At 49.2% G+C, this 16,324-nt stretch overlaps 1 protein-coding gene across 2 annotated transcripts in view; it reads left to right on the forward strand.

Annotated features, from left to right (window-relative positions):
- The window catches only part of tmem45b (transmembrane protein 45B), a 78,567-nt gene extending 62,818 nt beyond the window's left edge, over positions 1 to 15,749 (forward strand). For both annotated transcript variants that reach the window (XM_085968185.1, XM_085968186.1), the window contains exons 4-6: positions 11,446 to 11,630; positions 11,805 to 11,950; positions 13,288 to 15,749. In XM_085968185.1, coding sequence (XP_085824311.1) covers positions 11,446 to 11,630; positions 11,805 to 11,950; positions 13,288 to 13,396 — 440 coding nt within the window. In that variant the 3' untranslated portion in view covers positions 13,397 to 15,749. The remainder of the gene's footprint in view (positions 1 to 11,445; positions 11,631 to 11,804; positions 11,951 to 13,287) is intronic.
- The last annotated feature ends 575 nt before the right edge of the window (positions 15,750 to 16,324 follow it).

Consider the following 16,324-nt stretch of genomic DNA (forward strand, 5'->3'; position numbering starts at 1 on the left):
AGACAGACTGACCCATCGAGACAGACTAACCCATCGAGACAGACTACCCCATCGAGACAGGCTGACCCATCGAGACAGACTGACCCACTGAGACAGACTGACCCATCCACAGACTGACCCATCGAGACAGACTGCCCCATCGAGATGGACTGACCCATCGAGACAGAATGACCCATCGAGACAGACTGACCCATCCACAGATTGACCCATCGAGACAGACTGACCCATCGAGACAGACTGACCCATCGAGACAGACTGACACATCGAGACAGAATGACCCATCAAGACAGACTGATCCATCGAGACAGACTGACCCATCGAGACAGACTGACCCATTGAGACAGACTGACCCATCCACAGACTGACCCATCGAGACAGACTGGCCCATTGAGACACACTGACCCATCGAGACAGACTGACCCATTGAGACAGACTGCCCCATCGAGACAGACTGACCCATTGAGACAGACTGACCCATCAAGACAGACTGACCCATTGAGACAGACTGACCCATCAAGACAGACTGACACATCAAGACAGAATGACCCATCAAGACAGACTGATCCATCGAGACAGACTGACCCATCGAGACAGACTGACCCATCAAGACAGACTGACCCATCCACAGACTGACCCATCGAGACAGACTGGCCCATTGAGACACACTGACCCATCGAGACAGACTGACCCATTGAGACAGACTGCCCCATCGAGACAGACTGACCCATTGAGACAGACTGACCCATTGAGACAGACTGCCCCATCCACAGACTGACCCATCGAGACAGACTGACCAATCGAAACAGACTGACCCATCCACAGACTGCCCCATCGAGACAGACTGCCCCATCGAGACAGACTGACCCATCGAGACAGACTGACCCATCGAGACAGACTGACCCAACGAGACAGACTGACCCAGCGAAACAGACTGACCCATCCACAGACTGACCCATCGAGACAGACTGACCCATCCACAGACTGCCCCATCGAGACAGACTGACCCATCGAGGCAGACTGACCCATCGAGACAGACTGACCCATCCACAGACTGACCCATCGAGACAGACTGACCCATCGAGACAGACTGACCCATCGAGACAGACTGACCCATCGAGACAGACTGACCCATTCACAGACTGACCCATCCACAGACTGACCCATCGAGACAGACTGACCCATCGAGACAGACTGACCCATCGAGACAGACTGACCCATCCACAGACTGACCCATCGAGACAGACTGACCCATCGAGACAGACAGACCCATCGAGACAGACTGACCCATCCACAGACTGACCCATCGAGACAGACTGACCCATCGAGACAGACTGACCCATCCACAGACTGACCCATCCACAGACTGACCCATCGAGACAGACTGACCCATCGAGACAGACTGACCCATCGAGACAGACTGACCCATCCACAGACTGACCCATCGAGACAGACTGCCCCATCGAGACAGACTGACCCATTGAGACAGACTGACCCATCCACAGACTGACCCATCGAGACAGACTGACCCATCGAGACAGACTGACCCATCGAGACAGACTGACCCATCCACAGACTGCCCCATCGAGACAGACTGACCCATTGAGACAGACTGACCCATTGAGACAGACTGACCCATCCACAGGCTGACCCATTGAGACAGACTGCCCCATCAGTGGGTGGGCAGTGGGCAGGGTGTTGGTTTTACCGGTTCCCAGTGGGTGGGCAGTGGGCAGGATGTTGGTTTTACCGGTTCCCAGTGGGTGGGCAGTGGGCAGGATGTTGTTTTTACTGGTTCCCAGTGGGTGGGCAGTGGGCAGGGTGTTGCTTTTACCGGTTCCCAGTGGGTGGGCAGTGGGCAGGGTGTTGGTTTTACCGGTTCCCAGTGGGTGGGCAGTGGGCAGGGTGTTGGTTTTACCGGTTCCCAGTGGGTGGGCAGTGGGCAGGATGTTGGTTTTACCGGTTCCCAGTGGGTGGGCAGTGGGCAGGATGTTGGTTTTACTGGTTCCCAGTGGGTGGGCAGGGTGTTGCTTTTACCGGTTCCCAGTGGGTGGGCAGTGGGCAGGGTGTTGGTTTTACCGGTTCCCAGTGGGTGGGCAGTGGGCAGGGTGTTGGTTTTACCGGTTCCCAGTGGGTGGGCAGTGGGCAGGGTGTTGGTTTTACCGGTTCCCAGTGGGTGGGCAGTGGGCAGGATGTTGGTTTTACCGGTTCCCAGTGGGTGGGCAGTGGGCAGCAGAGAGCAGGGTGTTTGTTTTACCCTCTGCCTGATTTTCCTTTCCCGACAACAACAGTTAGAATTGACCCCGAGGTCCTCAAGGTGCCGATGATTCTCCTGAACATCAATAACCGATCAGTGTAGAGCCTACGGGAATGAAGACCCAGCGTCAATTTAACTTCATTGGTGGAATTCATGGGGTTTAAAAACGTTACTTACCCATTCAGAACACGACTCTCTCCCGCCATCTCCGATAGTAACTGTGGGTTTCTGCAGGCACGTGAGGGCCCTAAAGCAGGCTGGAGCCTCATAAATTTTTGCAAATCAGGGTTCACTTACGTTAATTGTAACCGGGGCCTGAGTGGGAAATCCAGCCTTCTGCCAGGCTGAAGCAGGTCAGCAGTTAGTGGAGAGGATGAAGAGGCCCACAAGGAAAGTCACGGCCTCCCCTACCCATTCCCTCCTGCAAGGCCCTCCCGAAACCTGTCACTTACCAGGAAGCTGGCGAGTGACCCTTGGCCATCGATCTGTGCCCTCAAGCTCGACCTTTGCCCTCCAGCCCAACCTTTGTCCTCCAGCCTAACCTTTGCCCTCCGACAGCTGTTCTGCATTCTCTTTACGCCCAGACCGGCGGTATTTAAATGAGGCCCGAGAGCTAAAATACTCCTGGACTGAAACATAGGCCCGTGAGTGTGATTCGTTGCTCTTTGAAAGAGCCGCCACAGACTCGATGGGCCGAATGGCCTCCTTCCGTGCTGTACTATTCTATGATTCCACAACACCCAAATCTTGCTCCGGCTTCACACTGATTCGTCATTCCTGAAGACGCTCTCCCAGGACTCGAGCTGGAACAGGAAGGAACACTTAGTCCAATAACATCTTCTTTGTTCTCCATCTACAACTCTTTTAATCATTTTAAACAGCTCAATTATATTACCCATTAATCCTCTATACTCAAGGGATTCGAAATCTAGCCTGTGTAACCTGGCCACATCATTTAACCTTTTTAGTACCAGCATCATTTTCTATGGATGATGAATTACATTTAATTACATAGAATGTACAGCACAGAAACAGGCCGTTCGGCCCACAGCTTTATGTTCCCACCTACTTTGTCTCACCCTATTAACATATCTTCCTATTCATTTCTCCCTCATGTGCTTATATAGCTTCCCCTTAACTGTATCTATACTATTCACCTCAACCACTCCCTGTGGTAGCGAGTTCCCCATTCTCACCACTCTCTGGGTAAAGAAGTTTCTCCTGAAGTTTCAGGTTTGCTGCTTTTTCTGCCCAATTTATATGTCCTCTCCTTGGATCTTATGTTATCCCTAATTTCCCTTGTTAGCCACGGTTGTGCCACCTTTTCTGTTTTATTTTTATGCCAGACAGGGATAGACAAATTCTGTAGTTCATCCATGCGATCTTTAAATGTTTGCCATTGCCTATCCACCATCAACCCTTTAAGTAACGTTCCCCAATCCATCCTAGCCAACTCGTGCCTCATACCATCGTAGTTTCCTTTATTTAAATTCAGGACCCTAGTCTCTGAGTCAACTACTTCACTCTCCATCCTAATGAAGAATTCTATCATATTATGATCGCTCCTCCCCAAGCGGCCTCGCATAACAAGATTGCTAATCAATCCTTTCTCATTACATAATACCCAGTCTAAGATGGCCTGATCTCTGGTTGGTTCCTCGACATATTGGTCCAGGAAACCATCCCATAAAAACTCTAGGAATTCCTCCTCCACAGTATTGTTACTAATTTGGTTAGCCCAATCTATATGTAGATTAAAGTCACCCATGATAACTGCTGTGCCCTTATTGCACGTGTCTCTAATTTCCTGTTTAATGCCATCCCCAACCTCGGCATTACTGTTTGGGGGTCTGTATACAACTCCCACTACCGTTCTCTGCCTCTTGGTATTTCTCAGCTCTACCCATACAGATTCCACATCGTCAGAGCTAATATCCTTCCTTACTATTGTGTTCATCTCCTCTTTAACCAGCAATGCTACCCCACCTCCTTTTCCCTTTTGCCTGTCCTTCCTGAATATTGAATACCCCTGGATGTTGAATTCCCAGCCTTGGTCACCCTGGAACCATATCTCCGTAATCCCAATTATATCCTATCCGTTTACATCTATTTTCACAGCTAATTCATCCACCTTATTACAAATGCTCCTCGCATTAAGACACAAAGCCTTTAGGCTTGTTTTTTTACCACTCTTAGTCCTTTTAGAATTATTATTTACTGTGGCCCTGTTTGATTTACACACTTGATTTCTCTGCCTTCCACTTTTGCTTTTCTCCTTCCTGCCTTTTGCTTCTATCCTTGCTTCCCTTTCCTCTGTCTCCCTGCACAGGCTCCCAAACCCCTGCCATTTTAGTTTAAACCCTTCCCAACACCACTAGCAAACACTCCCTGCCCAGGTGCAAACCGTCCAGTTTGTACTGGTCCCACCTCCCCCAGAACTGGTTCCAATGTCCCAGAAATTTGAATCCCTCCCCCTTGCACCATTCCTCTAGCCACGTATTCATCTGAAATATCCTTCTATTTCTACTCTGACTAGCATGTGGCACTGGTAACAATCCGGAGATTACTACTTTTGAGGTCCTATTTTTAAATTTACCTCCTAACTCCCTATATTCAGCTTTTAGGATCTCATCCCATTTATTACCTATATCGTTGGTACCTATATACACCACGACAGCTGGCTGTTCACCCTCCCCCTCCAGAATGCCCTGCAGCCGCTCTGAGACCTCCTTGACCCTTGCACCAGGGAGGCAACAGACCATCCTGGAGTCTCGTTTGCGGCCGCAGAAACACCTATCTATTCCCCTTACAATAGAATTCCCTATCACTATAGCTCTCCCGCTCTTTTTCCTCCCATCCTGTGCAGCAGAACCACCCCTTCTGCCAGGAAGTTGGCTGCTGCTGCCTTCCCCCGATAAGCCATCTCCCTCAACAATATCCAAAGCAGTATATCTGTTTGAGAGGGAGATGGTCACAGGGGACCCCTGCACTACCTGCCTGCACCTACTACTCTGTCTGGCGGTCACCCATTCCCTTCCTGCCTGTGCAGCCTTTACCTGCGGTGTGACCAACTCCCTAAATGTGCTATCCACGATGTCCTCAGCATCGCGAATGCTCCAGTATGTATCCATTCACAGCTCCAGTGCCACAATGCGGTCTGCCAGTAGCTGTAGCTGGATACACTTCCTGCACACATGGTCGTCAGGGACACAGGACGTGTCCCTGATTTCCCACATAGTACAGGAGGAGCATGCCACGGGCCCGAGCTGTGCTGCTATGACTTACCCTTTAATTAATTAAATTAAAGGGCCCTTGTTTACTAGCACTCCCCGCTACACAACAGAGACTCCAGAAACTATAAACCACAAAGATTAAGTTTGGAAAAAAGCAAGAAGAGAGAAATACTCACCAACCAATCACTTACCTGCTTTCTGGTGACGTCACACTTCAATTACTTTTTATTTCTCTCTCTCCCCGCTCCTTAATTCCTCGGTCGCCGCGCTCAGTCTCCACCGAGGGCAACTCTCGTTGCTGCTGCTGGTGAGTCTGGGCCGCTCTCTTTCTCCCCGCTCTTTAACTCCTCGGTCGCCACGCTCAGTCTCCACCCAGGGCCACTCTCGCTGCTGCCGCCGGTGAGTCTGGGCCGCTCTCTCTCTCCCTGCTCCTTAAATCCCTGTTCTCTGTGCTCAGTCTCCACCCAGGACCGTTCTTGCTGCTGCCGCCAGTGAGTCTCATACTGAAGCTCCGCTTCCATCCCAGGATGGTCACATCCTGTTTGAAACACCTGGAGCAGAGACTCGGGGACAGATCCTTCCAACACCATCTCACACATCGGGAGCCATCGAATAGGGTGGGTGACAGGGACAACTTTACAGTACTACCCAGCATAGCCCCAGCACACGTGTGGTTAATGTTTCACATACCAGCATGCATGTGATCGAGGTTTATTCATCAGCACATGTGTGATTGATGGTTTATTCACCAGCACGCATGTGATTGACGGTTTATTCACCAGCACGCATGTGATTGATGGTTTACACACCAGCACGCGTGATTCACGGTTTACACACCAGTACGCGTGTGATTGATGGTTTATACACCAGCATGTGTGTGATTGACGGTTTATTCAACAGCACGCATGTGATTGATGGTTTATTCACCAGCACACGTGTGATTGACGGTTTACACACCAGCACACGTGTGATTGAGTTTATTCAACAGCACGCATGTGATTGATGGTTTACACACCAGCACGCGTGTGATTGATGGTTTACACACCAGCACGCATGTGATTGACGGTTTATTCACCAGCACATGTGTGATTGACGGTTTATACACCAGCAAGTGTGTGGTTGACAGTTTATTCACCAGCACGCGTGTGATTGATGGTTTATTCACCAGCACGCATGTGATTGATGGTTTATACACCAGCACACGTGTGATTAATGGTTTATTCACCAGCATGCATGTGATTGACAGTTTACACATCAGCATGCATGTGATTGACGGTTTATACACCAGCACATGTGTGATTGACGGTTTACACACCAGCACATATGTGATTGACAGTTTACACGCCAGCACGCATGTGATTGACGGTTTATTCAGCAGCACATGTGTGATTGACGGTTTATTCACCAGCACGCGTGGGATTGATGGTTTACACACCAGCAAGCGTGTGATTGCCGGTTTACACACCAGCACACATGTGATTGATGGTTTACACACCAGCACATGTGTGATTGATGGTTTATTCACCAGCATGCGTGTGGTTGCCAGTTTAATCACCAGCACGCATGGGATTGACGGTTTACACACCAGCACATGTGGGATTGACGGTTTACACACCAGCACACGTGATTGATGGTTTACACACCAGCACACGTGTGCTTGACGGTTTACACACCAGCACACGTGTGATTGACGGTTTACACACCAGCACATGTGATTGATAGTTTACACACCAGCACGCATGTGAGTGACGGTTTACACATCAGCACGTGTGTGACTGACGGTTTACACACCAGCACACATGAGATTGACGGTTTACACACCAGCACGCATGTGGTTGGCGGTTTACACACCAGCATACGTGTGATTGATGGTTTACACACCAGCACGCACATGATTGACGGTTTATTCACCAGCATGCGTGTGATTGACGGTTTACACACCAGCACATGTGATTGATGGTTTACACACAAGCACGCGTGTGATTGAAGGTTTCCACACCAGCACGCACGTGATTGACGGTTTATTCACCAGCATGCGTGTGATTGACGGTTTACACACCAGCACATGTGATTGATGGTTTACACACAAGCACGTGTGTGATTGATGGTTTCCACACCAGCACGCATGTGATTGACAGTTTATTCACCAGCATGCGTGTGATTGATGGTTTATTCACCAGCACGCATGTGATTGATGGTTTATTCACCAGCACACGTGTGATTGATGGTTTATTCACCAGCACGCATGTGATTGATGGTTTACACACCAGCATGCATGTGATTGATGGTTTATTCACCAGCACGCATGTGATTGACGGTTTATTCACCAGCATGCGTGTGATTGATGGTTTATTCACCAGCACGCGTGTGATTGACAGTTTATTCAGCACGCATGTGATTGACAGTTTATTCACCAGCATGTGTGTGATTGATGGTTTATTCACCAGTAGGCGTGTGATTTACGGTTTATTCACCAGCATGCAGATGATTGACGGTTTATTCACCAGCATGCGTGTGATTGAAGGTTTACACACCAGCACGCATGTGATTGAGGGAAGATAGATTATGAAAGTAAATTAGCAAAAAATATAAAAACAGATAGTAAGAGTTTTTATAGTTATATAAAAAGAAAAAGGGTGGCTAAAGTAAATGTTGGTCCCTTAGAGAATGAGACCGGGAAATTAATGGTGGGAAATATGGAGATGGCAAAAACACTGAATGAATATTTTGTATCAGTCTTTACAGTAGAGGACACTAAGAATATCCCAACACTGGACAAACAGGGGGCGAAAGGGGGGGAGGAGCTAAACACGATCAAAATCACTAAGGAAGTGGTACTCGGTAAAATAATGGGACTCAAGGCGGATAAATCACCTGGACCTGATGGCTTACATCCTAGGATCTTGAGGGAAGTGGCGGTAGGGATTGTGGATGCATTGGTAATAATTTTCCAAAACTCCCTGGACTCGGCAAAGGTCCCGGCAGACTGGAAAACTGCTAATGTAACACCCTTATTTAAAAAGGGCAGTAGACAGAAGGCTGGAAACTATAGACCGGTTAGCCTAACATCTGTGGTAGGTAAAATTTTGGAGTCCATTATTAAGGAGACAGTAACAGGACATTTGGATAATCATAATTTAATAGGACAAAGTCAGTATGGTTTTATGAGGGGGAAGTCAATGTTTGACAAATTTGCTGGAGTTCTTTGAGGAAGTAACATATAGGGTGGATAAAGGGAAACCAGTGGACGTAGTGTATTTAGACTTCCAAAAGGCATTTGACAAGGTGCCACACAAAAGATTATTGCTTAAGATAAAAAATCACGGGATTGGGGGTAATATTCTGGCATGGATAGAGGATTGGCTATCTAACAGAAGGCAGAGAGTTGGGATAAATGGTTCATTCTCAGACTGGCAATCAGTAACTAGTGGTGTTCCGCAGGGGTCGGTGCTGGGTCCCCAACTCTTTACAATCTATATTAACGATTTGGAGGAGGGGACCAAGTGTAACATATCAAAGTTTGCAGATGATACTAAGATGGGAGGGAAAGTAGTGAGTGAGGAGGACATAAAAAACCTGCAAGGGGACATAGACAGGCTAAGTAAGTGGGCAGAGATTTGGCAGATGGAATACAATACTGGAAAGTGTGAGGTTATGCACTTTGGCAGGAAAAATCGTAGAGCAAGTTATTATCTTAATGGCAAGAAACTGGAAAGTACTGAAGTACAAAGGGATCTGGGGGTCCTGGTGCACGAAACTCAAAAGGTTAGTATGCAGGTGCAGCAAGTGATTAAGAAGGCCAATGGAATGTTGGCTTTCATTGCTAGGGGGATAGAATATAAAAATAGGGAGGTATTGCCTCAGTTGTACAAGGTATTGGTGAGACCGCACCTGGAATACTGCGTACAGTTTTGGTGTCCATACTTAAGAAAGGACATACTTGCTCTCGAGTCAGTACAAAGAAGGTTCACTCGGTTAATCCCGGGGATGAGGGGATGGACATATGAGGAGAGGTTGAGTAGATTGGGACTCTACTCATTGGAGTTCAGAAGAATGAGAGGCGATCTTATTGAAACATATAAGATTGTGAAGGGGTTGGATCGGGTGGATGCAGGGAAGATGTTCCCGATGATGGGTGAAACTAGAACTAGGGGGCATAGTCTTAGAATAAGGGGCTGCTCTTTCAAAACTGAGATGAGGAGGAACTACTTCACTCAGAGGGTGGTAGGTCCATGGAATATGCTGCCCCAAAAAGCTGTAGAAGCTACATCATTACATAAATTTAAAACAGAAATAGACAGTTTCCTAGAAGTAAAGGGAATTAAGGGTTACGATAAGCGGGCAGGAATTTGGACATGAGTCTAGGTTTGGATCGGTCATGGCCCTGTGGGTAGCGGAGCGGGCCCAGGGGCCGTGTAGCCTGATCCTGCTCCTATTTCGTGTGTCTAATTCTGTTCGATTCAGGAGATGGTTCTGTGATAGTGGATTAGCGGTTAGGATTAGATCAGATCTTATTGAATGGCGGAGCAGGCTCGAGGGGCCAATTGGCCTACTCCTGCTCCTATTTCTTATGTTCTTATGTTCTTATTCACCAGCACGCGTGTGATTGATGGTTTATTCACCAGCACGTGTGTGATTGATGGTTTATTCACCAGCACGCGTGTGATTGATGGCTTATTCACCAGCACACATGTGATTGACAGTTTATTCACCAGCATGCGTGTGATTGACGGTTTATTCACCAGCACGCGTGTGATTGACGGTTTATTCACCAGCACGCGTGTGATTGACTGTTTATTCACCAGCACGCATGTGATTGACGGTTTATTCACCAGCACGCATGTGATTGACGGTTTATTCACCAGCACGCGTGTGATTGACGGTTTATTCACCAGCACGCACGTGATTGATGGTTTATTCACCAGCATGCGTGTGATTGACGGTTTATTCACCAGCATGTGTGTGATTGACGGGTTATTCACCAGCACGCGTGTGATTGACAGTTTATTCACCAGCACACATGTGATTGACAGTTTATTCACCAGCATACGTGTGATTGACGGGTTATTCACCAGCACGCGTGTGATTGACAGTTTATTCACCAGCACACATGTGATTGACAGTTTATTCACCAGCATGCGTGTGATTGACGGTTTATTCACCAGCATGCGTGTGATTGACGGTTTATTCACCAGCACGCGTGTGATTGACAGTTTATTCACCAGCACGCCTGTGATTGACGGTTTATTCACCAGCACGCGTGTGATTGACGGTTTATTCACCAGCACGCGTGTGATTGACGGTTTATTCACCAGCACGCGTGTGATTGACGGTTTATTCACCAGCACGCGTGTGATTGACGGTTTATTCACCAGCACGCGTGTGATTGACGGTTTATTCACCAGCACGCGTGTGATTGACGGTTTATTCACCAGCACGTGTGTGATTGACGGGTTATTCACCAGCACGCGTGTGATTGACGGTTTATTCACCAGCATGCGTGTGATTGACGGTTTATTCACCAGCACGCGTGTGATTGACGGTTTATTCACCAGCACACGTGTGATTGACGGTTTATTCACCAGCACGCGTGTGATTGACGGTTTATTCACCAGCACACGTGTGATTGACGGTTTATTCACCAGCACGCATGTGATTGACGGTTTATTCACCAGCATGTGTGTGATTGACGGGTTATTCACCAGCACGCGTGTGATTGACGGTTTATTCACCAGCACGCGTGTGATTGACGGTTTATTCACCAGCACGCGTGTGATTGACGGTTTATTCACCAGCACACGTGTGATTGACGGTTTATTCACCAGCACGCGTGTGATTGACGGTTTATTCACCAGCACGCGTGTGATTGACGGTTTATTCACCAGCACGCGTGTGATTGACGGTTTATTCACCAGCACACGTGTGATTGATCGTTGATATATATCTTCATTTCTGCAGGGTTCCTATTTTACTTCCACGTCCATAACCGGCCTCCCCTGGACCTGCACATCCACTCACTTCTGCTCACCGCAGTGTTCGGAGGCTCCTTAATCATAATGATGGAGGTTTTCCTGCGAGACAACATCATCCTGGAGCTGCTGCGAACCAGCCTGGCAATCCTGCAGGGGAGCTGGTTCTGGCAGGTGAGCAGCTTCCTTCACAATGGACTCCCAACCCCCCTCCGTAGCTCTGTCTGTCTGTCTGTCTGTCTGTCTCTCCATGTCACTGGGCGCGAGTGGAGATTAACACCCAGTTATGGAGATTAACGCTGTGCTCTAACTGTACATTAACACTGAGAGCTGTCTCGTCTCTTTCAGATTGGCTTCGTCCTGTACCCGCCCAGCGGTGGGTCCAACTGGAAAGAGGATGACCACGAAAACATCATGTTCATTACAATGTGCTTCTGCTGGCATTTCGCAGTCGCCATCGGTATCGTGGCGATCAGTTTCACGCTGATGTACTGGTGAGTTCCACCTGCCACAGGGCCTGAGGTGTGGCAGTCATCACATGTCCTGCTCTGGATAGCACCGAACAAAAGGGAGTGTGTTCAATATTGGGTTCAAAACTGTCAGAACCTCTGCTTAATGTGTCAGTGAAAGGAAACCTGGGGCTCCAGTACTCACCAACCCCACCTCGTCGCTGGGTCAAAATCCTGGAACTCCCTCCCTAACAGCAGGGTGGGAGGACCTTCACCACACGGACTGCAGTGGTTCAAGAGAAGGCCCATCGCCACCTTCACAAGGGCAACTCGGAATGGTCAATAAATGCCACAGGGGCCCCAGTACCCCACGGTACAGCTATAGGTACTGACACTGATACAGACACAGGGACAGGTACTGACACTGATACAGACACAGGGACAGGTACTGACACTGATACAGGCACAGGGACAGGGACTGACACTGATACAGGCACAGGGACAGGGACTGACACTGATACAGGCACAGGGACAGGGACTGACACTGATACAGGCACAGGGACTGACACTGATACAGGCACAGGGACAGGGACTGACACTGATACAGGCACAGGGACAGGGACTGATACTGATACAGGCACAGGGACAGGGACTGACACTGATACAGGCACAGGGACAGGGACTGACACTGATACAGGCACAGGGACTGACACTGATACAGGCACAGGGACAGGGACTGACACTGATACAGGCACAGGGACAGGGACTGACACTGATACAGGCACAGGGACAGGGACTGATACTGATACAGGCACAGGGACAGGGACTGATACTGATACAGGCACAGGGACAGGGACTGACACTGATACAGGCACAGGGACTGATACTGATACAGGCACAGGGACAGGGACTGATACTGATACAGGCACAGGGACTGACACTGATACAGGCACAGGGACAGGGACTGACACTGATACAGGGACAGGGACTGATACAGGGACAGGGACTGACACTGATACAGGCACAGGGACAGGGACTGACACTGATACAGGCACAGGGACAGGGACTGACACTGATACAGGCACAGGGACAGGGACTGATACTGATACAGGCACAGGGACAGGGACTGATACTGATACAGGCACAGGGACAGGGACTGATACTGATACAGGCACAGGGACCGGGACTGACATTGATACAGGCACAGGGACAGGTACTGACCCTGATACAGGCACAGGGACCGGGACTGGTGCAGGAAATCCCCCATTGTCTATAACTGCCCCCCACTGTCTGTAAGCAGGTGTAATATCAGGACGGTAGAGTGTGGCGACAGGTTGCTTTACTCTCTACACTTTCTCTGAAACGAATCTCTTTCCTTGCAGCTTCCTGCAGATAAAATCGAAGCGAGCTGGTGCGATGGAGCTGGGGCAGCTGAAGAGCTCAGAGAAGAACTCGTGCGCCCGTCTGTTGAACGTTTCTGATGAGGAGTGAGATGAAGACTCAGCTCTGAGTGAGGAGCAGCTCCTGTACATTCCTTGATCCACATTGAGAAGCTGATGATTTCTGCCCAATTATTCTGAACTTTCTTTACTTTTGTTTTGTTCCTTAAGCTCTGTTGCCTCGCTTCTTGCTCGGGGGAGGGAGCGGGCGGAAGGGGAATCCACCTGTCGAATGAAACTGATCACCGGGAACTGAAGGAATGGGATTTCTGGACAGGGGATGGCCATCATAAATTTCAGACCCGCCTTCTGCAGCTTGGGATTTACAGGCCAGGAATTGATACCTTTTGTCCAGTCCAATAGTGAACAGGCAGGATCAGGGTTTGAATTATTATTTCTTTCTTGATGAGAAATTTAATGACATTAATAATTAATCTGCATATCGAAGGAATATCACAATGTACAGGAGCAACTCACGACTGTATCTCAGTAACTTTGTGTGTTAAATATGTATAGTTTGTAGCTGATCTTACCACCACCCAGGAGACTGTCTGCAGGACCTCTCGCGTTTTATTCCAAAGGTCAGCTCCAGTCTCAGAGTGTACGATGGTTTTTACCAGTCCTGTCCCTGCTTCATCCTCAGACAAAATGATACATCTCCCTATCTTCCCAATAAACAATGTTTTGCTTAATTCAAAATTCGAATGAACTCTAAACTGCATGTGAGGCTCATCATTACATTTTACTGGACAGGCACAGGTACAGGTAATGGTAAAGGCAGACACACTGGTACAGGTACGGGCACAGGTTCGGGCACAGGTAATGCTGCAGGTACAGGATAAATCGAATCCAGTGGGTGATTGAATTCCTGTTCGGTATCTTTGTTCCAGTTCTCACACTCTAATCTCAGGTTTAGTTTGTTCCAGTGTTTTACTTTCTGTAATGGGCTCAAACACTTTATGCTGCGTTGCTGGGCTCTCTCCTGTCCTTATCACTGTGGCCTCCGGCTCTGATAAGAACTTGGCTCATGACTCCGATGCAGAACAGTTGTTGCTTCCTGTTCATTTAGATTGGCTCAGTGGATCCTCTATTTCCTGGTAACACTGGTTCTAAGGAACAAAAACCCTGTGTCGTTCAGATTTACCACTCTCAGCCCCCAAAACTTTGACCTCTCCCAAATTATTGATGTGCAAAGTAAACAGCGCGAGCCCAGCCCAGCACTGCTCGAGAGCGCACTGCTGGTCACCTCGGTCCAGCCCAGCCCAGCACTGCTCGAGAGCGCACTGCTGGTCACCTCGGTCCAGCCCAGCCCAGCACTGCTCGAGAGCGCACTGCTGGTCACCTCGGTCCAGCCCAGCCCAGCACTGCTCGAGAGCACACTGCTGGTCACCTCGGTCGAGCCCAGCCCAGCACTGCTGGAGAGCGCACTGCTGGTCACCTCGGTCCAGCCCAGCCCAGCACTGCTGGAGAGCGCACTGCTGGTCACCTCGGTCCAGCCCAGCCCAGCACTGCTCGAGAGCGCACTGCTGGTCACCTCGGTCCAGCCCAGCCCAGCACTGCTCGAGAGCACACTGCTGGTCACCTCGGTCGAGCCCAGCCTGTAAGAATTCGCAATAATTTACAGTTCTGAAGATTCATTTTTTTGATTAAAGGATCCCTGAGCGAGGTGCTTTTAAGTTTCCAAAGATAAAATGGCTGTCACACCACATGGACAAAAGAGGTTTGGAATGCAGCTTTCTGTGTCTGGAAGTAAGGTTCGATGAAGACAAAGGACAATGCTTTGTTTACAAAGCAACTGAATGCTATTAGCATTTGTTTAGATACACCTGAAACTGCAGAAGAGACGTTTGCACCTTGAATGGGAAGCGTCAACTTTAAATGGGTTTCCAATCACCCAGCACTGGACAATAGAGCAGATGTACCTCCCTTTTGTTTCAGCAAAGGGAGCTCTGAAAATCACATTAACTCAATCTAACCACTTTGAGTTAGCCTATCACTGCTTTGGGGTTAATTTTGCACTCGGCCCTTGCAAGGCAGGATGTGAGGGGCTCACCAGGTATAAAAAAAGGGCTGAGCAGCCAGCTCGCTCTCTTGACTCTTGACTCTTGACTTCCTGGGACGATAAGGTGAGCTCTCTCTCTCTCTCTCTCTCTTCGCTGGACCATGTGAGCAGAGATTTTCTGACTCTCAACAAGGCAACCTAGCAGGAGTTAAGGGGGGATGGTGATTTAAGGGAATTGCTAAGATTGTTTAAATACATTGTAGCCATTGTACCCCTCGTTTTTGCCGTGTGTACCCCCTTGATATATAGTTTTACAATTTTACTGTGTTCGTGTGGGATAGTTTGATATTGTGATTGTAGTTTCTTTTAGTTAATAAAGCTTGATAATTTTCTCTCATCCAAACCACGTGTTCCGTTTTAATATCATTAATTATAAGTTCCTCCACTCAGAACTAAAGGAGGGGTAGCGATTCGAAACCGCTGTTTGTAAATTGGTTTAGAGTGCAGCAGCAAAAAGACTGCTGGCCAGGTAGATTACCTTAAACCAGTTTAAAAGAAGCCCCCCCGGAATCCTTACAAGCCCAGCACTGCTCCAGAGCGCACTGCTGGTCACCTCGGTCCAGCCCAGCCCGGCACTGCTAGAGAGCGCACTGCTGGTCACCTCAGTCCAGCCCAGCCCGGCACTGCTGGAGAGCGCACTGCTGGTCACCTCGGTCCAGCCCAGCCCGGCACTGCTGGAGAGCGCACTGCTGGTCACCTCGGTCCAGCCCAGCCCGGCACTGCTCGAGAGCGCACTGCTGGTCACCTCGGTCCAGCCCAGCCCGGCACTGCTCGAGAGCGCACTGCTGGTCACCTCGGTCCAGCCCAGCCCGGCACTGCTGGAGAGCGCACTGCTGGTCACCTCGGTCCAGCCCAGCCCGGCACTGCTCGAGAGCGCACTGCTGGTCACCTCGGTCCAGCCCAGCCCGGCACTGCTCG

This window comes from Somniosus microcephalus, chromosome 26 (genome assembly GCF_052327205.1).
Source record: "Somniosus microcephalus isolate GS21.2 chromosome 26, FLI_Smic_1.0, whole genome shotgun sequence".
NCBI classification, from domain to species: Eukaryota; Metazoa; Chordata; class Chondrichthyes; order Squaliformes; family Somniosidae; genus Somniosus; species Somniosus microcephalus.